This window comes from Athene noctua, chromosome 4 (genome assembly GCF_965140245.1).
Source record: "Athene noctua chromosome 4, bAthNoc1.hap1.1, whole genome shotgun sequence".
Taxonomy (NCBI): domain Eukaryota; kingdom Metazoa; phylum Chordata; class Aves; order Strigiformes; family Strigidae; genus Athene; species Athene noctua.
Genome location: NC_134040.1, coordinates 27,410,925 through 27,434,785, shown reverse-complemented (window position 1 = coordinate 27,434,785; position 23,861 = coordinate 27,410,925). Strand labels below are relative to the sequence as shown.

At 36.9% G+C, this 23,861-nt stretch overlaps 1 protein-coding gene across 2 annotated transcripts in view; it reads right to left on the bottom strand.

Annotated features, from left to right (window-relative positions):
* Positions 1-512: 512 nt before the first annotated feature.
* Positions 513-23,861, bottom strand: part of SLC30A9 (solute carrier family 30 member 9) — a 42,432-nt gene continuing 19,083 nt past the window's right edge. Inside the window, exons 10-18 of one of the 2 annotated variants that reach the window (XM_074904719.1) lie at positions 18,492-18,547; positions 16,498-16,633; positions 16,040-16,079; positions 15,533-15,604; positions 14,958-15,065; positions 13,549-13,714; positions 7,894-8,023; positions 5,355-5,468; positions 513-3,866 (exon numbers count right to left, since the gene is read on the bottom strand). In XM_074904719.1, the coding sequence (XP_074760820.1) occupies positions 3,822-3,866; positions 5,355-5,468; positions 7,894-8,023; positions 13,549-13,714; positions 14,958-15,065; positions 15,533-15,604; positions 16,040-16,079; positions 16,498-16,633; positions 18,492-18,547 (867 nt within the window). In that variant the 3' untranslated portion in view covers positions 513-3,821. Of the gene's footprint in view, positions 3,867-5,354; positions 5,469-7,373; positions 7,508-7,893; positions 8,024-13,548; positions 13,715-14,957; positions 15,066-15,532; positions 15,605-16,039; positions 16,080-16,497; positions 16,634-18,491; positions 18,548-23,861 lie in introns of those variants that run through there. The other variant, XR_012633544.1, reaches the window with a different exon arrangement.

Below are 23,861 nucleotides of genomic sequence, written 5' to 3'. Positions count from 1 at the left end.
AAAAAAACTGCACCTACCAAAATCAGAAAACATGGTAGCTTTGGCTAACATAATTTGTAGCTTTCAAAACAGCAATCACTGTTGTCAACTATTAATGAACAAGAAGTACAGTACAAAATCCAGAGACCAAGAGTAGTATCTAGCCCTGTTATTAAAATCATAAGATGCTCATAATGGCTTCCTTCTCTAAGAGTTATGAAAAAAAATAATCTGTGTGGGAATTTGAAGAAGGAGAAAAGCAGAGACTAAAAAACCTTCAGTTCGAGTATGAGTCACAGAGAATAAAGGACGCAACTTGTCCTGAAAAAAATATGTTCTTCTGTTCCCTGAGTCCTTGCTACTTCTAGACCAGAACACACAACAAACAGTATCTGTAATACAGAAGTCCACTAAAGTATTTACTACTACAATATGCTTAAAAAATGCTTTAGAAAGTGGAGGGGTAGAGGGGGACCACATCTAATACTGAATATCATAGTATACAAAGGAAACAATTCAGACTTGAAACTGAATCATGGGGGATTCAGAATTTTATCTCTTATAGAAAAACAAATTCTACAGGAAAACACATATTATTAGTGTCCAGCCAACTTTGACTTCAAATACATTAAGATCACTCAGTATATTGGAACACTAAGACATTTTTTCAAACATCACAAGTTTTACAGAATTATGAGAGATTGTGCACCACATAAGCAATCTTTCAAGAAGCAGAGGACAGCAGTGCTTTGAAAGCAATCTGAAAAAATGGAACCTGCAAGGCCAGTCTATAAGAATAAAGACCACACCTTATTGATAAATCCTAGAACATAACTTATTTTTAGCTAAATTCTCACTCCTTTTCCTTAAAATCAATCTAAAAGAAACATTATGTAATTTCATTTGTGATAAAGAAAAAATCCACTCCTCCACACTTTGTAAGTTTTCTTTCATTCTGAGGATTCTCTCACATAAATGTATTAACTAAACATTTTCCCCCAAAACACTAAACCAAAAGTAAACTAAGTACTGGACCCATGTCACCTCAAGTTTTAGATCATGAAGACAGTTGAGAAAAAAAAGCAGTAAAAATGTCAAAACTGTTAAAAACAATTTTAAAGTTATAATGTATATTAAAATATAACAGCTTGGAATTACTTTTCCTTTCCAACCTGGCAGGCTCAATGAATCCATATTTTCATCCAACTGCAAGACATGTAAACTGACAAGGTACCGCCAAAACCAGTCTGCCTGCCTTTTTGTGGTACGTTACCATCCACATCATTTGTAAAAATGGAACTGGGTCCTCAAACTATGCAACTGTTCTGTTCCAAAAACCATTCAAGTTCTGGCTTCTTAAATTTAACATTGTGATGCTACAATCAATAACTAACTGGGAGACAAGGATCTGAATTTTATCTTGGAATACGAAAAAAAAGGTGTGTGGATGGGACGCTTCTGACTCAGATAAGGAAATTAAGATCAGAATTCATGCAAATTACATCTCTGATGAATATGAAAACATTTTCAGAGGCTTTTGGAGCAGATGCCCTGTAAGAATATAAACTTATGCTTCCCCTCAAACAAGATATGGGAACACTTCAGTATTGAGATAACATTTACTAACCTCTCAGTGAAATTTCTGCCCTGCAAAGTGCGTCCTAACACTACTCATTCACACTGACTGTCTCCACCAAACTCCCCAATAAGAACTTTTTTCCAGTTTTATTTCTTTTCAGGTTTTAAGATTTCTGAAATAACGGGTTTATTATAGTGTTCACCCAAATTCAAAATCTATATAAATATTCTAGGAAGAAGGAAAAAGGTTATGCATCATCAGTTTCCAGTGCTCTTCATGAATAAGACTAACATCAGCAGAGTGCATACTGAGATGAGATGGAAGGGTGAGGAGAAAGATAAGTAACTTATAATGTGCTAAAATATACCTTATTTACTCAATAAACACTTCCAAATTACCTTTAAACTGCATTTCAAATCATTAGACTTAGATATACTAACGAGTTCTACAATCAGAGAAAACCAGATAAAGTAAGCCTTCTTTTGGATTAGCCATAATAAACTAATAGACTATAAAGAAACCACTGGTGAATAGGGATTATGGACAACGGTACTAAAGAGACCCCTTCACCCACAATTACTGTATGCGAAATCTTGTCTGTAGCTAAATTCTGGAATGTCTTTCTATTTAAAATGACCAGCATGCAAGTACTTTGCAGTTGTCAAAAGGCATGCTATTTTAAATTCTCCTAACTCACCGGTAAGTGACACAGTATGAAAAAAAAAATTCTAAAAAGCTTTTAGTCAACTCTGAACATATCAGTCTCCACCATTATTTCCTGCAATACTTATAATTTGATCTTAAATTGATTTTTGAGGACTTGTGTTTCGTATCAACATTTCTTCTTTCAGCAAGTCAGTCATTACTCAGCAACTGAGTCACTAAGAAGGTCTTATTACCACCTCTCACCCATAAGCAATTCTCATTTTACTAAAATATGTTAAAGTGCATAAAAGATTTTCCTCAAAGTTATTTATATGCAGTTATTTCACTTATAAGTCAACTTGCATGATCAGTACTCACAGTCTTACTAATAAAGACTAGGTCTCAAAGAATCCAGTGCAATTTGGGTGCCTATTGCAGAAAGTCTTAAGGCTGATTATACACGGTGCTAGAATTGAACTCAAATATAGAGTTGAACAAAAATAGAATTCAAAGTTATAAACTCGGAGGATTTATCTCAGAATTGTGGAGAACCACTAATAAAATTATTTTACTTTCCCAGACAAGCAAGGTCAGTTCTTAAAAAACACAAAGTAAGCGGTTTAGAATTCTGGTAACAGATAATGCCTAGAGGTAAATAAATTAGAAATACAATGAATTCATTTGTTTAATTATAAATAGTTCTAATACATTTTTGACTATTGTAACTTCCAACTATATCTCATACACCCTCTAGTAAAGACCATATCTGGCAATAGCAGCCTATTAGAAGTATAAAAAGCCAAAAATGCCAGATAACTTTTAATAAGCACTACCATAAATATCTCTCAGATTACATCTGAAGATACTTACAAATAAGAGAACAAGTGTCAAAGTAGGAAAAAAGAACAAAGTTCAAAAAGAGGAAGTTCACTGAAATCTCTACACAGCAACTTCTTCACAGTAACGTAACATACTCTGGCCAACAACAAACAGCTGACGCCACTGAGGAGAAAAACCTTATTTTTCTGAAGTGCAGCTGGTAATCACAATGGTGGCAAAAAGCAGGTTTCCAGGTCATGGCACTTGAGAGGCCAGTGCCTATTTGAAAGAATTTATCTCATAGAAAAGAAAAACTGTGAAACAATCACACAGTTGAAATATTACAATTAGTTTAAGGTTGGCAGGTTCCACTGGAACAAACTCTTCCTAGCTAATCTTAATATCTCCCAAGAACCTTGAATGATATCTTGAAAGAAACTAAAGAAGTGCAAACTGGCTGCAAAGGGACATAAATGGAAAACTAAGTGTTGTATATTTTCAGGCAGCTGTATTTGCTTAACTAAACCTCAAGTCTTAAGTTCTGGATTGCAGTAAATACACGCCAACAGACTCTCCTGTGGAATTTTAAGTCAAGCAGCTTTTTAAAATTGATTTTGCCATGGAAATTTTTGTCTGCAAATCTAGAGCTCTTCCAGAAACAGTGCTAACAGTCCAGGAAGCCTACAGCAAAAGTAAGCGAGGTATGGTGCTGAGGTCACTGCAATTCCAAAAGCTTTTTCAGGCCTTTACATGACTTCTTTCCCAAATGGTAGCAACCTGAAGATCTCTTCTGCCGAGCCTATAGTATCTCCAAATCCACATGACGAACATCAGGATTTCGTTGCTGAAAGAAATTTTTTTAAAAAAAATACATTTTTATTGAAAACATTCAAACGATTTTTTTTCAAATGGATACAAATAATGTATTTCTGGTATGATGTTGGCAACTGGGTAAAAAAATCCCCTTTTCTGGTAACATAGAAACTATTTTAAAATGAGGAATAGCTTCAACAAACACTGTCCACGTTACAAGCAATTATATAAGGCAATTATATAAGGCTAAGTCATCTTTTTATCTGACAAATACTTTTCAATATCATAGATAAATTAGTTCTTATGCTTTATAAAAAGTATGAAGCAGCTCTCAATTTTAAAAAGGCAGTTTTTATACAAAACTGTTCAAATAAACATACATATATATCTCACTTTAAAAGTTTTAACAGATACTTTCCTAAAAAATGGATAATATTGCTGAAATAACCTGTTCTATGCTATTTTGTCCTAAGCCATTTATAAACATTCAAACTATTGTTTCTATTAAGAAATATGCATTTTCTGATATTGTAGAAATGTTATTGTCATTATATGGATTGTATAATCCATTAAAGGTTTTCTGACAAAGTCATCCAGCATATGAACCTGACTAGCATATTTAGTGAAGCATATTCAACAGCAACACAATCACTGAAATCCCTGCCTATACCAAAAACCAGTATTCATGTTTATAAAATAGTCATGATCCTACTCCTCAAAAACCATGATGAACTGGATATGCTTGTGCAATTAAAAATAATACTTTTATTTTTAAACAAGAACACTCGAGGGATAACTAAAACTAGAATATTTATCAAATATAATAAGCAAGGACAGACATGCTCTGGAGCAGTGTCTCTTGGTGACCAGAAAAGGCAGTCATGACAGGACTGTATTTGTCTGGCAGTTAGTATACTCATAGTTCTGTATTCATGCCAGAAACGTTAGGACTAACAGCCATAATGTAATTATAAAATTAAAAATTGAAAAAAATCCTTTGTTGCATCAACCAAAGGATATTTAAATCACAGAATGAAAAAAAAAAAGTAATTATAAAGTTACAACTGGCTTGTAGAAGTAAACGCCATACTGCTTCAACAAGAGCAAAAAATGTTAAAGCCCTTATCACACACTGATATATTTGATACAAATCTAAGTACTGGATTAAAAAAAAAAAAAATTGAAATTTGCTTCTTTACAACCAAAACAGAATTCAACAGTCTGTAAATAACCTGACATTCTGAGAATACCGTAACAAAGACACAATCAGGTCCTATTTCAAGAAAACATTGTTCTACACTGGTATAAAACTGAACAAAATATGTAACAAATGGATTAATGGCAAAGTAAGGGTTTGCTGATGGTCAGAACTTTAAATGATATTATAGCAAGAAAAGATTATCAACCACTTCCCCTCTCCCATATTTACAAACAAAATCCCAAAACGCAGATGCAGTGATATTGTTTAAAATATATATCACAGAATAAGCACTCACTAATATGCAGTAATATGATTTACCTTTAGGTCTTTCTCAAGTCTGTCTACTTCAGCTCCCAGTGTGTCAATTATATTCTCACCATGCTTAAGCATGAAGGCTTCTAATTCTTCAAGGGTTTTTACTTGTTGAATTTCCTAGGAAGAAATCAAATTTAAGAGGTTGAGATGAGGGAAAGAAAAGAAAGGAGTAAGACTACAGAGGGTCCTGACATATTTCAAGTGGGGAAAAAAACCACCAAAAAACCCAAACACTTTTCAGCTTTTGCCATTTCCTTTCAAAACATCATCTGTTCTTATGTCTCAAAGACACAGAAAAGTAGCATCTATTCAATGAAAACAGATGGCTTACCATCACACCTATACTTGATATAAAACCTTCTTCTATCTTTAAGGGATTATTTTCCAAGTAAGTTTAAAGAATTTCATTAGTTTTCAGAAGTTTATGGGGTATCCCTTGCTCACAGCAAGGCAGAGAGCAGGGTGCCTCTGTGTATTCATTCCTCAATTTCATACATTCTTGCTATACCATTGCAACACTTACTCCGCCCATCACGTTACCAGCTCATCTGAAAATTCACAAGGATTACTATGAATGCTGCTGTAAATATGGCTCCTCCATAATATCAAAAAGCCCAAAGATAGTTCATAGGAAGTCAGACTAGGAGACTCATAGCATACAAGACTGAAAGAATAAGGTTAAGGAAGACAGGATGCTATGTTCCTCCCTCAAAAAAACCCAGAGACATCGGAAGCACCAAAGCAGGTATTACAGCATTGTCATGAGCTTTCCTTGGAAGCCTCACATCAAGCTGCCCAGAAGCCATTTGCCTTGTAGTGTCTCAGCCATAGTTTAGGCAATACAGCTGCAGTATGTTTAGGACAAATAGGTTATTGCTAACAGGCAAATTATTAAATAGCTAATTTTTCTTGTGTATACAACTACAACATACCGATTTCTCTCCCACCCCACTACTCTAAAACTGAAGAGGAATAATGTAATTGAGTTTAAAAGTTATCCCAACTACAATAACATACGACAATGATCACAGCAAGTCTAACAAGAAAAACAAATGAGATTAATCTAAATGGCAGCATTTCAACCAGTATTTCACAACTTTAGAAAGAGTAATGCTGATAGCAATGTTAGCTGAATGAGCTAGTTATTTGAAAAACTAGAGATCAAAAGGCAAGCACTATGTCTGCCCTTGACTTCGGGTGGCTGAGTCCTACTGAAAGCAGCCATCCTTCAACACTGGTTCTGTAGCTGATGCAAGGTTACTACATAAACTACAATGACCTGTGTAAGAAACAATCAGGAAGAACTTTTCCAACAATAGTTGGAAAACAATCAGGAAGAACTTTTCCAACAATACTAGTTGGAAGAACCAGCAAAGTTCATATGCAATTGCCAAACGGAACAAGGGGTAAAGAAAAAAAGCTAACAAGGCCTTGAAAAGAAACATAGTGTGCTACACAGCTGCAACAACAAAGCAACTGAGACTTGGCTATGTAAAACCAAGCAGCCTCAGCTGTACAAAGCCAAGAGCATCCTTTCTCTCAAAAACGTATTAAATTGAAATCCAATACATGAACAGACCACATATTGCACTATATATATAATACACATACATCCTTATTTTGACATTAAAGGGCAATACTTTTTAAAAACTGGGACACTGACTAATGGTTTGGAAAACTGCAGTAATTTAAATGTAAACTCAGATAACTTCTAAGTCATGTTTAACAGACATAAAATGCAGACATCTGACATCTACTTTTCACTTTGAAAGGGTAGCGAAGAAAGAAATCTTGTAGGTACACAAGCAAATGTATAGAAGCAAGTCTTCTGAAATTGGGTTAAGCAAGCAGAACATTTTGCTCACTTAAAATTCTCATTGTAATTTAAATAAACTATCTGCATACTTCATAGCTGTGCCATGTAGAACCCAGCTAAAAGCAGTTCTGCATTTCTGTATTGAAGAGAGGGATTAAGAAAAGCTACTTTTCTTAAAGAAAAACACTAAAATCAGAGACACTTACTTAAGGGTGGTTAATTGTTAAACGCTCTCGAAATGCTAAGTCATGTGATGCAAGCAATCCATATTCAAGCCTAGTCTGAAGAACAGGATCTGTAAACCGTAACACTGCTTCTTCAGCACTCAAGACGAATGGCTCTGCCAAAACAGATGCTTATTCTCAGGTAAACCTTCCAGTTTTAAATAGAGATCTTGTAATTCAGTAAAAATTTATTGGAATAATTATGTTTTCATTAAAACTATTTTGGACAAATCTGTACTATCTAACAAAAAATTAAATTAAAAAAACCTGCCTTCCTCCTACTCAGGCCCTACTCAGCCGAAAGCGGCTCTATTTCAGCAGCGCATGATACAATTCTGTGTACAGATACTTAACACACTAACACAAAGTAAAAACATCTGCAATCCTTCAAAATGAAGTGGAATATATCTTACCTACTTGAAAATCTTGGGTTTGGACATACTTGAAATTGGAAGGTAAATATAAAATACTGGAAATTACAAAATTTTTTTTAAAAACATACTTGTAGCAGCTGTTCAATGTCTTGTTTTTCCAGGTAAGAACGAGTAACAACCCGTCCATCAAAGTCTACTTCTGCCTTGAATCTCACTTTGCTCATTCCCATGTCTGTGGCTTTAACATCATGAATTGCTCTGAAACACATAATTTTTAAAGAAATGTAGAACAATGTAAAACAAACTATCTAGTTTGACTTTGGAGGTTAACAATATCGTCACAGTAAAACGATCCTGTAATTTTAAAAGGCCACTGCCTTTGACTAACATATCCTGGTTTTGCCACCACACACTTCCATTAAACACTGATTTATATTTAACTGGTTATATCACTTCCACAGGTATCTGCTACACCAACATGTCTATAAATGGTTTGCTGCGATAAAAGACAGACTACAAGAAGCACTGCAGATTTAGAACTACACTAATAGTATATAAAAAAAAAAAAACCACAACCAATCCCACAATAGAAGGTGAGAACATCTCCATTCTGAATTAAACTTTTAAATTCAACTTATTTGCTACTGCACAAAAGTTTTTGTGCATATACATGTACCTGACACTAGTTAACAATCTCTTAAGTACCCCCAATTCTGAGGTAAGGAACAATAACCTCCTGTCAATTACTCAAAGCACACATTGCAATTACAGAAGTGTCCTTTCCTAGGTAATTACAATTTGTAAAGACATGACCTTTTAGAGAATCTTCTATTCAAAGTTACATTTGTTATAAGAAAAAGTTATGAGTATTGTGTTTGGAACTAATTTTTGATCGTACGGAATTATTATTCATCACAACTAATCACAGTACAGCTGTTTGTAAATGCTGCAAATGTATATTTATTTGAAGGTTCCTAATAGATACCAGAACACAAATGATGCATTATGTTTATATTTTGGTCCTTTAAAAACTTATGTTTTTCTATGGCATAGTTTTGTTACAGTTTGTTAGATAAACTCCATGACATGTGAATACAGGTAATGAACAAAAAGCCCTCTATTTTTCAGAGAAATAAGGTATGAAGCAAACTCGGAACGCAGACATATTGTGGTGCATTTCACCAGTGGAATAAATATTAAATGAAATCATAAAATACTCTTTTTTTTTAAATTCAGATTAACACAAACTTAGTTCATCTTTAAAGCCAAGTAGACTTTACAATTGCCACTGCAGAGTAAGCTTCGACATTTTTCCATCAAGGCCAGGAAAAAAGTAGAGACTAAAATATGGGACAAATATCACAAAGAAGTTTCAAATTTTGAAATTTTTTCTTCTGACAGTTCCAAAGCAAAACAAGTATCTGAGGTCAACTACAAAATATGCCACAGACTTTAGTTTTATTAACAGAAAAATGCAATCCTGACAATTTTTTTCATTGATACAAAATTTAGATTCAGCAACAAAGCTCACTTTTTACGAAGTTGTGCAATTTCACAGCATCTTTAAATTTAGCATGCATTTTGTCTTAAGCAAATTTACTCTTCCCAACTAGAAATGTTTCTTCTCATCTGAACATTTATAAATCAGAATTAACTTCACAGGCAGTGAAGGAAGAAAACATGTATTTTGGAAGTAGCCTGATAGAGCGAACAGCACAAGGCAGAAATTTAAGATGAACAGTCACAGGAAATGTTTATGGAATATTTATTGTAATACTTGGGGTGGAAGAGGGGTCAGCACATTAAAAAAGAAACAGAACATGAACAAAACAGAGACACCAAAAAATACATCTTAGTAAACATTTGAACAGATTAAAAGGATTATCAGCTTACTAGTAGAAATAAAGAATTTCCAGCTCCAATCAAATTTACACAACTATTCTGTGGGAAGCTACCAAATCAAAACAGTATTAACTGGAATAACCTAACTGGCATCAAACTACTTCCTCACACAAGAGGGTATTTAAGATAACAGATGTGGTTCAATGAGGGTTATTGAAGAGGATTTGAATCCATGTGATTCAAAAATGCTGAAGATATTTCAAGTGCCTATCAGAGCTAAGCAAGAAGATAACAAGAGATATTTGAGATCCTTATTAAGCAATAACCTGATAAAATTCAGTGGAATTATGTATATTCTGTAAATGTGAAGGAAAAAAAGTCTACCTTACTGCTTATAATCTGTCCAGAAAAGATAAGATAGTGAGTCAGGAGAAGAAAAATCACTAATAATTCAAAAATACAAATGTGTATGCTAAAACTTAAGCTACAAAGTTTGCTTATGGAAGCTTCTGGATAGCTAGTAGACACTATCAATTCAAACTAAGGAAAAAAGCAAGATTCACTTTAAAGAAAAATTTGTCAGAGGACATCAAGTTACTGGTTTTGAGCCATAAATTGTAATACTTTTTCTTTCCTCCAAACCAGAATGACAGATATTCTAGCACAAAGGTAGCATAATTACTGAAGAGCTGTTACAATTAAGTAAAAATTAAAGATTAAACTGTCACTAAGAACAGTTTATGCCTAGGTATTCATTATTATATTCCATAAGAACAGAATCAGGACAGTCTGCACCACATCGTATGTTTTATTTCACAGTTCTGAAAGCCTAATCTCGTACACTTAGTTAAGCTGAACACAAGAAAGATATAGGCACCAAAAGGCATGAATAAGAATTAAGAATGGAATGTTTGTATAACAAAAAATAAAATTAAATAATTTTCCAGCTGAGAAAAACTCTGACTGAAAGCCCATTCTGGATCACAAATGAAATAAGGGCTAACACTAGAAATTAACAAGCAAAATTAAAAGAAAGGGGAAATAAATAGCCATGAACCTAAAAAAAAAATTATGAAGTCTAGAAAACTGATACAAGCATAAAGAAAAGGCATTGTGTGTGATGCAAACCAACATTTTCTAAATATGACAAGACCAAAGGATAACCTGGAAACAAGCCTGCTACTAGATGCAAATGGTAAAATTGTTACTGATGATACAGAATACACAGAAACATGCAATAATCATTGTTTTCTTGATCTAAAAAAGCAAACCAATGTATTAGTAAAACAAAGCATTTCCCTATTAGTGGCAGAAAAGCATACTGGACATTTAAAAGGAAAAAAATACTTCTAATTCAGCAGGCTCCATAACTTTCATTCAAGAGTAAAAAGAACTAAGAACAATTGTGAAGGCAAATTAATTTTTCAACCTGCAATACTGATGAGAATTTAAAAAAAAAAAAAAAGAGTAGATTAACAACACTGTGCCAAAATTTAAGAACAGCAAATGAAACAGTCCATTTAACTAATTCACCTGACAACTCAAAGTAAAATAGTGAAAAAGGTGGGGAAAAAAATTAACAGCATTAATAGCAGTCTTTACGGTTGTAAGCAATGTAGGTCTTGTCACACAACCCTGATTTAAAAAAAATAATCAAGATTTAGCTGAAAAAATGATCAACACCATAGATTATTTATTTTAGTAGTACAGCAATCAGTACTGTCTGATAAATCAAATACTTCATAATTAGCAGCAGAACATGATGTTCAGGCAAGCTACTCTTGGAATGGTAAGTTAAGTGGTGGTGGTACTGATGAGGCAGGAGGGAGCTGAAGTCAGAGCCTCTAGATCCTTTGGTCAATTTGGATCTAAAATACCTTCTGATGAATACTAAATGATTCCTTAACATATCCCCTTCATATATGGCAGAACACATCTGAAAATAAAGATTGCAAACCCTCCCTGAAAGAACAAGGTAGGACTGTCCGAGAAGCAGCAACTGCAAAAAGGATTGCATTGAGAACTTACATACAGTTTGATAGCTGAAAAGCCTGAAAGGTTAAAATAAAAAGAGCAAATATTAGTCACAGCTTTAGAAGCAGACCAGTACTCACTCGGGAGCTTTTTATTTTACATTTGGTGTCAGTAGGAAAAAAATGTAAGAGTAGGACATATGACTACGTAACTCCATTTAAAAAAATGGGAGTTTGAATGTTCAAGAAAATACTGAAAACCTTACAAGCCCAAAGCTACACTGATTAAAATATACCAGTAGCCTCTTGAAGAAATACCTGATGCTAAAAGACTTCCTCATTTTACAGGAAAAAGTTGAAAACAAACAAACCAAAAAACATAACTAACCAAAGACTGGAGTAAGGAAAAAAAAAAAATTAGAGTAGCTTTTTCCCCAAATTATGCCTAGTTACAAGCAAGGGTAATATATGTTTACATCTTGGAGAATTTTGAGATCAAGACTAGGCATCTTATTAGAAGATGTAAGTTAACCAAGCTCAATATATTAGGCTTGTTATAAGAATTTGGTCAAAGCGTGCACTAAAAGAATCAAAGCAAGTAATGTAATGGATCTAAGAAAGATATCACTCAAGACTAAGTACATACAGATGGATCTAAGACAGACATCACTCAAGGCTAAGTACATAGAGAAGATCCTGCAAATGCTATTATGAGAAGTACCTAAATGTATTTCAGCTTCTAACCTTAAGAGAAACATGCAGTTTCTTACCAAGGCTTCACTTTTTTTACTCTTCATGTTTTTTTTAAAACTAAGTTACTTCTTGTTTTAAAAAAATGTCTACAGCAAGAAGATTAACTAAGTCTGCTTTGTTGAAAAGTTACAGCCATCTACAAAATGGAATATAACATAAAATGGTGCTTGGGATAGGAGAAATTTTATGATTCCAGCCCGAGGCAAGCAAAAGCCACATGTGCACTCTGGAAGAAAAAACTACAGAAGTCATGTACAAATAACCATGTGAACTCACCTACTCTTAACACAGCACTGCTGACACATGCTCCACCATTCAGACTAATTCAGAGCCACCACAAACACTTTTAGCAGCATTTAGTTATTGACGTGAAAATTCTAACACAATTCTATTCCAAAATAGGAATCTTGTTTAGCTTCTGGAATGAAAGGCATGTCATTCAGACCTGTTGCTTGCAACTGAGATGATTCAGCACTTAATAACCAGAATACTTGAAAGAAACTAACTAATGGGTTTGGGTTTTTTCCTCCAGAGCTCAGCAATTACTACGAATTTTAAAAGTACCAAAATGATTAAGAACAAAAAGGGGTTTACTTCTAAACCAAAGTTAATAGGGTTAAACCTAAAATAGCTCCTGAAAAAGTATTTAAACAAGATCTCATAACTACAATAAGCTTTAAGTTTCACTACAATTTGCAGATTTCCAAAGAAAAACTAGCATGGAGTTCATTCCGTAAGTGTCTAACATGCAGAATCTATTACATCAAAACACTACTGCAGCACTTCACTGCCAACTGCTACAGAATTACAGACACTGAATATTAACAGTAACAGAATTTAAATATTAAGTGCTAATAAACTATAAAAGCAACATTACAGTATCATTTAAGCGCGTGCATTTCATGCATTTGAAAACAGTTTTAAGGTTCTGATGGTTTTCTCATTATGTCATTGTCAACTCCGGTAATTAATGTAACTGTTAGAACACATCTACAATTTTATTTCAGCTGTGGAACATCTGAGTGGTATGAGTATTCACTTACTGAAGCTTTAGCACAAAAATTTTATAAGATTATAAAATTTCAATACAGCAGAATCCACCCTAAAAATTATCAATCTGATCAGATTTCTCTCATTTAATGTGCCTGAACTATTTTTTCCAAATGTTATTTTCTTGCTTTTTCTTAGTAGAGATTGAACTGTAAAGATTCTTACCTTACTACAGGATCACTTTCCAGTAACTCAGTGAGTCGCTGCAGTTGTTCGGGTTGAATGGATCGTCCCAGCAGGGCTTCAGTGTTAGTGTAGATTAGAAACGCTGACACAGTTCCTAACAAAGTTCCTACACCTAGAGACCCCACGCTGTCATAATACGGGTTTCCTAAACAAGATATGTCAAATTAGTTTCACAGAGCATTTCCAAAACATAGCAGATAATTTAGATTTCACACTGAAAGGAGTACATCGTTTGGGTTTTTTGGGGGGAGTTTGGGGGCTTTGCTTTTTGATGGGATTTTTTTTTTTTTTTTGCTTTTATTTGTGGATTTTTTTTAAATGCACTGACAATTCTTTCCTACTGAGAAACAAGATGAAGCTGGAAGAAAACAAGTTAAGTTATGATAAAGCCTCAAGACCCTCCTGTCCCTAAGCCACTCAGGTCTCCTGCAAGACCAATAAACAAGTAAAACTCATCAGCTATTTAGTATTCTGTGTATAGATTTACCTTTATTAATATAAAATTATATATGCCTAAACACAAAAGTCTGTGTTCTTTTATCAGTAACTCAAAAACTTGCAAGTATTAGCCATTTCTGGACTACGGTATTTATGTATATTTTAAACACATACTCATTCATATTCAGATTTGTAGAAACAGTAATGTATTTTTAAGTTTATAAAGGAAACTAGAGATGGACTCCTATATAAAAAAATTAAACTTACAATTAACTCACTAGAAGCCACAAAGAAACAAAACTGTCTTTTTTTAACAATTTAAAAGCCAAAAGCCAATACTTAAAAAGAGACAAATAATCTTTCCTCTTTAGAAAACGTAACTGTGCAGCAAAACGACTTTGAATCCGTTGCCATATAGATCATCCTACCTGCGTGAGTTAGGTTTGCCACACTGTTCAGTAGCAGCTATTGTAATCTGAAGGTAACACTAATACCACTCACTATGTATCAAAAGGAAGAAAAAATCCTCCTCACGTACACCGGAGCTGCACACCACCGAATAAGGAAACTCAAATTATGTAATCCCATCATGGCAGAAAGTGATTCATACAACTGAGTGCAATAAATATACCTTTAGTAAAAAATACCTTAATTTGCATGACAAAATAGCTCAAAAGGAAGTTAGACCCATCTGCATGTACTCTTTCAAGCTCAACCTCACCAATAAAAGACACATAAAAAAAAAACCACTTCGAGTTTTTTCAACTCAAACTACAAGAAATCAGATCAGACAACCGTATAAATCTCCAGAAGCTTATATAGTACAAAAGTATCAGAAAACCAGTAGAGATGTATTTAAGTCAACCAATATAAACTAAACGCTCTGTGTTCATATCATGCACAGGAGGAAAATCACATCCTGCTTGCCTCAGGTTGAGGCAGAATTTTACCTGTTAAGGAAGTGAGACCCATGCAGGTAGCAGCCACGGCCACACTCAGAACTGCTGCAGCATCCTCCAGTAAAACCACATTTGTACTAGGATCACGACTCTGCACAACTGCGTATACAACAAAAAAATTACATTGCTTTGGAAAGCTTGGCTTTACTACATTCTGCACAGTACTTAAGCCATACTAACACCAGCAACTAATTTAAAAGAAAAATTTCCATAAATACACAGGTGTAAACTGAATTTTTGCATATGCACACACTCTGAAAGCATTCATAAATACACAGAACAAGCCCTGTGCCAATTATGGAAGCTTCTCCAAAATGTTTGCAAAATGTAAAGTGGCATTCATTCTGAAAAATGCAGGTAGTTTAGCAAAAATATCTAAGTAGTGTTATTTAAATCAACAGGTTTTCACTTAATCTGTAAAATGTATTTGTTACTAGAATGGAAAACAGATCATTAAAGCAAAGGGAAAGGGAAAACAGCTAAAATTGTTGCCATCATTATGCAAATACTGGTAAATAGATTCTGTTTTAAGTAACTACGTACCTTATTGCTATAACGACACATACCATATTGATAAAATGACAGACCCTTGGCTCGAGCACTCCTGCGAATTTCATTTATAGCAACAAGAAGGGTAGCTGAAACAACAGCAAAGCAGTTGCTGAAAATGGTTAGAGGCAAAAAAACTTGTTTCCATTTTGGAAAGACAGAACTTTATATCACAGCAACAGATCATCAAGAAAGCTCTGATTATTGATACTCTGAATAATGACAAAGCATAAAGTTACCTTCTTTTCTACATGTGTCTCCCACACAAATCAGAGCAGTCATATTCATTGATAATTTAATACCAAAAGGGCATTCTACATATACTTTTCAAATTATGTGTTCTTCAACTTAATATTAAGACAGATAAGAAAAAAGTTTTTCCTACTTTTTATTGTTGTTTACAACACAAGTATTTGCAACAGAACTCAAAACTTTACTGTGTAAGCAAGAATCAATTACTGTAATTACTCACACTGTTTTCTTCAAGATTACAGATACTTAAATAGAAATATTTAACTGCATACCTCCTTCAGATACCAATGACCCTGCTAAAATGCAGTATGCCTGTATAAAAAAAAAGTCTCCATTATTATGTTGTATGTATATTTGTACAGATGTCTTCACCACAGACTATCCAAGCACAGCATTCCAGAACCTCATTAGCCACTGTGCTAATGAAGTTCTGTAGCTGTCCCTAAAAAGAAGGCAACCAACAAGACTTGAATTATGAAATATATTTCAAAATAGGAAAGGACAACCTCTTGGGAGGTGTGAAGGGAAGATGAAGGGTTTAAAGAACAGCCCATTTTGCTGTAAAATCAGCTACAGTTTAACATTTTTTTCTTAATACACATTCTTATTAAGGATGGTTAGAGTTAATTGTGTTGGGATTCATACTGACTCAGAAAGTGAATTTCACACTGCGCCATTAGTTTCTATGATGTCACCAGTGTTAGATTCATATCAAACAAGATTAGCTTACCCAGACAAGAGATTCTATAGGATGAGGGTGAAGTAAACCTATGATCCCATGATACCAAGAAAGTCCTGCACCCATCATGAAAATGCCAACCCCACTAATCAGGGAGGCAATATAGCGCATGTTTGTGAAACCATACCTAGATCGAAACAAAGAAACTGATTTAGGAAAATAAGATTTATATCTCTGCAAACATACCTACAAGTTTTTTTCCATTAATTTTTACATGTCTTAAATTATCATCATATGACTGAGCATCTATTTAAGACAAAGCTGCTAAATCCAAGCTAATCCACAGGAGAAAACACCAACACCTGGAAAAGGCTCTCTAGTACATGCAAAGACATCAAGCATAGATATTTTTCTAATTTGTTTTTAAACAAGCTATTTACACAGCTCTATTAGCTTCTGAGCAGAGACTGAGGATTTCACTACCGTAAAAAAACAGAAGTCAACAACATTCCTGTCACTTTTATTGAAATGCTACTTCTAAATGAAAACTCTAGCCTTATAAAACACGTACACTGGCTGCCTATAAGGCTAATTTAAAAGGAATAAAAGTTCATAGAACCACAGAACAGTTTGTGTTGGAAGGGACTTTAAAGATCTTCTAGTTCCACCCCTCCCTGCCATGGGCAGGGACACCTTCCACCAGACCAGGTTGCCCAAAGCCCCATCCAGCCTGGCCTTGAACACTGCCAGGGAGGAGACAGCCACAGCTTCTCTGGGAAACTTGTGCCAGTGTCTCACCACCCTCGCAGTGAAGAATTTTTTCCTTACATCTCATCTAAATCTACCCTCTTTCACTTTAAAACCATTACCCCTCATCCAACCACTTCACTCCCTCATCAAGAGTCCCTCCCCATCTTTTCTGTAGTCCCCATTAAGTACTGGAAGGCCGCTATAAGGTCTCCCCTGACCCTTCTCTTCTCCAGGCTGAACAACCCCAACTCTCTCAGCCTGTCCTCACAAGGGAGGTGCTCCAGTCCCCTGATCATCTTTATGGCCTCCTCTGGACCCACTTCAGCTGGTCCATGTTGTTATGTTGGGGGCCCCAGAGCTGAACACAGTGCTCCAGGTGGGGTCTCACAAGAGCAGAGTACAGGGGGAGAATCACAAATGTATGACATCTTTAAGTAGTTCAGCTAATTGCAGACATTCAATACTTGCAGTTTTTAAGAGTAGTGGGAAGAGCTAAAGCAGTATTAAATGTGTACCTTGATTCCTTTTTTTGGTATAAACTGCTACTACAAACAGCAACATTTAAAAACCAATAGTATAAGAGACTAAACTGAGGAAGAAGGGAAAAACGTGAGGGGAAGGAAATTTATTTAAATATTCGTTGCATTTAAGATTAAAATATTTTTCAAATTACCTCATGCTCTTGATAAAGAAAATTTTAACTAATTCTGTAAATTAGTAAATGAATGACTTGCCCAGACACATGAAGCATAAAGCAGGTCAACACCAAAAAAGTATCACGGAGAGTATAGCTTCTAACTTTTCATGAAGTTGTAAGAATTTATCATAATATCCCTGTTACTCAGATAAAATCAAACACATCTCCTTATGAGACAAATAGCTGCCTTGCACAAAAGCACTTTGCTGAAAACAGGAACAGGACAGCACTTTTTATGTAGAAAAAAATCCTGTTATTCACAGTAACGGTGTTTACAACCAAAGTAAATCTATTCATTGGAAGAGGTAGAAGAGCCCAGAAAAACTTAAAGAAATTATGTCAATTAAAATAATACACATCAAAAAGCATACCACAAAAAAAAATTATTAAATATACCATTCATCAAGCCACTGAAACTATAACTCCTGCAGTTTGGAAAAAATCTCTCTTCTTATTTTATCTATCGTAAAATCAGAAACAATGCATTTCAGAAATTATACAAAACAGCAGATTAAAAAGAACAAGGTGACGCACAAACAAGAACTGATCTTACACCTATATATAATTACCAAAATCATTATTTGCTCAAAAAGCTTACGGATGACTAGGGTCAGGCGTCCTCGCAGACTGACTGATGCCCAAAGCTAGCAATGCCTATTTAGGACAAAAGGAAAAAAAAAACCCTTTGTTAAAAAAAAAAAAAAAATAAACATTCTATATCAACTGAACTTGAAAGATAAAGGCAGATGCAATTTGCTGATCTTCACGTACGCTTTGTTACTGGTATTCTATTACAGCTGGAATATAATCCTCAAAATCTGTCATCAGAATCTAATACTCCCAAAAACCTGTTATTATACCTATATATATAATGTATAGGTAATTATATAGTGTGTGTGTATATATACTGTTAATTATAATTTTAGAATTGCAACTGAAAGTGAACATTACGTGCAATCACAGACATTGTTGCTTCAATGTGAAGGAATTAAGTTGTTCAGGAGAACAAAGCTATTTAAATAAATCCCTCTTGAAGAGAAATTATAGAGACTGTGGTGATGGCATACTATATTTAAACCAGTAATTTTACAATGCAGCTTCTTTCAGTAGTGAACTTCGTATTCTCCAGACTAAAGAAAAAGATTATTTTGAAGGAAGAAATAAAAACCTCTTGCTATCTAAACACCTATTTAGGATACATTTGATTAGGCATGTATTAAAATTATGAAGCAGTGAGTTATAAATCTAGACCTCAATTTTACAAAGCATTGTTTTAGGACTATGAATTACTGACACATAATAAGAAGTATTAAAATTTAGACACTTTAGTCTTCACAGCAGCAAGCTGCTTTGAGGCAGCAAGGTTCCTCTTGTATCTTTCCCAAAACCACATACTCAAAACTTGAGCAAAACCCCACCACATTTCCAGTGGAACATTTAACTTTCACATTTCAAAAAACAAAGAGCTCTTCCACATACAAGTGGAAGATTTCTATAAACAGCTGGGAGAAATCTCACTGGTCATTTGCTGTTGTTCTTGTGGGAGACTTTAACCTCCCAGATATCTGCTGGGAACACAACGCAGCACAGAGGGAACAATCCAGGAGGTTCCTGGAATGTGTGGAGGATAATTTCCTCATACAACTGGTGAGCCAGCCAACCAGGGAAGGTGCCCTCCTGGACCTGCTTCTTGTGAACAGGGAAATGCTTCTGGGGGAAGTAAAGGTTGGAGGGCGTCTAGGGTGCAGCGATCATGAGATGACCGCATTTTCGATCCTTCGAGAAACAAAGAGAGGGGTTAGTAAAAATGCACCTTAGACTTCTGGAGGGCAAACTTTGACCTGTTCAAAAGATTGATTAATAAAATCCCTTGGGAGGCTGCACTGAAGGATATGGTGTCCAGGAAGGCTGGACATACTTCAAGAGTGAAGTCTCAAAGGCACAGGAGCAGGCTGTTCCCGTGTGCTGAAAAACAAGTAGGTGGGGAAGGAGACCAGCCTGGCTAAACAGGGACCTTTGGCTGGATCTCAAGAACAAAAGGAGAAACTATTGCCTTTGGAAGAGGGGCCAGGTTTCTCATGAAGACTATAAAAATATAGTGAAGTTATATAAGGACAACATTAGGAGAGCCAAAGCACAGCTAGAGCTCAACTTAGCTACAGCTGTTAAGTATAACAAAAAATGTTTCTATAAATTCGTTAATAGCAAAAGGAAAATTAGGGAAAATCTCTCTCCTTTACTAGATGCAGAGGGAAACATGGTAACTAAGGATGAGGAAAAGGCTGAGGTGCTCAACACCTGCTTTGCCTCAGTCTTTAGCGGTAAAACTGGCTGTTCCCTGGTCACCCAGCCTCATGAGCTGGGAGATGGGGAGGGGAAGCAGACTGAGGTCAGCACAGTTGAAGAGGAGGTGGTCAGAGACCTGCTGCACCACTTGGATGCACACAAGTCTGTGGGACCAGATGGGTTACACCCAAGGGTGCTGAAAGAGCTGGCAGATGTGCTCGCCAAGCTGCTGCCCACAATTTACCTGAAATCATGGCTAACTGGGGAGGTCCCATTGGACTGGAGGGTGGCAAATGTAACACCCATCTACAAGAAAGGCAGAAAGGATGATCCAGGAAAGTATAGACCTGTCAGTCTGACCTCGGTGCCAGGGAAGGTCATGGAGCAGGTCATCTCGAGTGCCATTAGAAGTCATATAATGAACAACGAGATGCTCAGGCCCAGTCAGCATGGGTTTATGAAAGGCAGGTCCTGCTGGACAAACCTGATCTCCTATGACAGGGCAACCTGCTTATTTGATGAGGGAAAGGCTGTAGATGTAGTTTACCTTGGCTTTAGAAAGGCCTTTGACACCATTTCCCACAGCATTCTCCTGGTCAAACTGGCTGCTCATGACTTGGATGGGCACACACTTTACTGGGTGAAACACTGGCTGGACGGCCGGGCCCAAAGAGTTGTGGTGAACGGAGTTAAATCCAGTTGGCAGCCGGTCACAAGTGGTGTCCCCCAGGGCTCGGTTTTGGGGCCACTCCTGTTTAACATCTTTATTGATGATCTAGACAAGGGGATCGAGTGCACCCTCAGTCAGTTTGCAGATGACCCCAAGTTGGGTGGGAGTGTTGATCTGCTCGAGGGTAGGGAGGCTCTGCAGAGAGACCTGGACAGGCTGGAGCCATGGGCTGAGGCCAACTGCAGGAGTTTCAATAAGGCCAAATGCCGGGGGCTGCCCTTGGGCCACAACAACCCCCAGCAGCGCTACAGGCTTGGGGAGGAGTGGCTGGAGAGCTGCCAGTCAGAGAGGGATCTGGGGGTGTTGATTGACAGCTGGCTGGACAGGAGCCAGCAGTGTGCCCAGGTGGCCAAGGCGGCCAATGGCATCCTGGCTTGTGTCAGCAATAGCGTGGCCAGCAGGGACAGGGAAGGGATCTTACCCCTGTACTCGGCACTGGGGAGGCCGCACCTCGATTCCTGTGTTCAGTTTTGGGCCCCTCACTGGGGGACAGTGTGGACAGACGCTGAATTACTCAAGTGTGTCCAAAGAAGGGCAACACAGCTAGTGAAGGCTCTGGAGCACATGTCATATGGGGAACAACTGAGGGAACTGGGGTTGTTTAGTCTGGAGAAGAGGAGGCTGAGGGGAGACCTTATCGCCCTCTACAGCTACCTGAAAGGAGGCTGCAGAGAACTGGGGATGAGTCTCTTGAACCAGCTAACAAGGGATAGGACAAGAGGGAATGGTCTCAAACTGCACCAGGGAAGGTTTAGACTGGATTATTAGGAAGCATTTCTTTACAGAACGGGTTGTTAGGTGTTGGAATGGGCTGCCCAGGGAGGTGGTGGAGTCCCCATCCCTGGAGGTGTTTAGGAGTCGGGTTGACATAGCACTGAGGGATATGGTGTGGTTGGGAACTGTCAGTGTTAGGTTAATGGTTGGACTGGATAATCTTCAAGGTCTTTTCCAACCTAGATGATTCTGTGATTCTGGTAGATAATACCACTATCAAACTTGTTTCACCTATAAATTGACACACTTGACCACATGAAAATCACACGCTTTAAGGCTGCCTCCCCATAAACTGAGTTAGTAACACCCCTGTCTTCACTTTACAGCTGGAACAGCTGAAAGGTTATGTAAAACCATTTAAAGAAAAGTAGCAAACAAAATGTGAGTCCTCAACTCAGTCTTTCCGGACAGAGAAGCATACTAGGTACAAATGAAGCAAAAAGGTAGTCAAAATTACATTAAAATGCTTTTTAAGATATTAAGTCTGCTCTAAGGTTCCATACATTTCTCAAATTTGGAGGCATACAAGACTGTTGCATTTTATATGAGTCACAAGCTATCCAAGGACTCCTCTTGCTTGAGCTGCAGGAGAGTTTCAGACATGCATCTAAGTACTTTTTTTGTTTCCAAAGCCTTGCTGTATCAACCACTATAACAAGAAAGATTCTTTCTACACTGAGAGAAGAGGAAATTTCAAGGTATCATAATGTATGCCTCAAGCACACTGAAGAAAATAGTGGGAAAAGCAACATTAATTTTGTCCCTGCACAGTAATATTATCTGCCCAGCTCTGAGTCCATTACACCACCTATCAAAGTAAATGTGGCAGGTATGTGGCTACTTGTGCTGAGGCTGTTAAGGCAGTCTAGGAACATCAAAAGAAAATGAGATGCTCAAATTCTCATCATTATTCTACCAAGAGATAACTAAGTAACAAAGTCTGTCATTCTAGTAACTGACAGGAAGAGCATTTCAAGTTAACTTTTAACCAAATAAGAAAGAGGTATATTTGTACATCACAGAATCTTAGAATACCAGGTTGGAAGTGACCTCAAGGATCATCTGGTTCAACCTTTTTCGGCAAAAGCACTGTCCAGACAACATGGCCCAGCACCCTGTCCAGTTGGATCTTAAAAGTGTCCAATGTTGGAGAATCCACCGCTTCCCTGGGGAGATTATTCCAGTGGCTGATTGTTCTCATGGCGAAAAGTTTTCCTCTTGTGTCCAACTGGAATCTCCCCAGGAGTAATTTGTATCCATTATCCTTCATCTTTTCCACATGACTCCTTGTATAAAGGGAGTCTCCATCGTCTTTGTAGCCACCCTTTAAATACTGGAACATAGTGATAAGGTCTCCCCTAAGCCTTCTCTTCTCAAAGCTGAACAAGCCAAATTCTCTCAGCCTTTCCTCATCTGGCAGGCTTCACAGTCCTTTGATCATCTCTGTAGCCCTCCTCTGGACCCTCTCCAGCCTGTACACATCTTTTTTTGTATGGCAGGGACCAAAACTGAACACAATATTCCAGGTGTGGCCTGACAAGCATTGAGCAGAGTGGGATAATGACTTCTTTATCTCTGCTGGTGATGCTCTTGTCGACACAACCCAGCATCCTCTTGGTTTTCTTTGCCACTGCAGCTCACTGCTCACTTCATTCATATTGAGCTGCTTGTCCTCCAGGACACGCAGGTCCCTTTCCACAGAGCTGCTCTCCAGCCAGGTAGATGCACTCCTGATTTCCCAGGTGCAAGACCTTACACTTGTCCTTGCTGCGTTTCGTAAGGTCCTTGTTAGCTCACTCTTCCAGCGCATCCAGGTCTTCCTGCAGGCTGGCTCTCCCTTCCAAAGTGTCCACTCCCCCACTCACTCTGGTTTTGACAGCAAACTTCACCAGGGTACACATGATCCCATCATTCAGATCACTTATATCAAACAGCACTCGGCCCAATACCTATCCCTGGGGGACCCCACCTGTGGCAGGTTGCTGGTTTGCAAAGGAGCTACGTACCACCACCCTCTGGGTGTGGCCTCTCAGCCAGTTCCCCACTCACTGCACAGACCACTCGTCTAAGACCATAACGTACCAGTTTCTCTAGGAGGAGGCTGTGGGGAACCCTATCAAAAGCCTTGAAGAAATCCAGGTAGACAATGTCCACCACTCACCCACATCAACTGAGCAG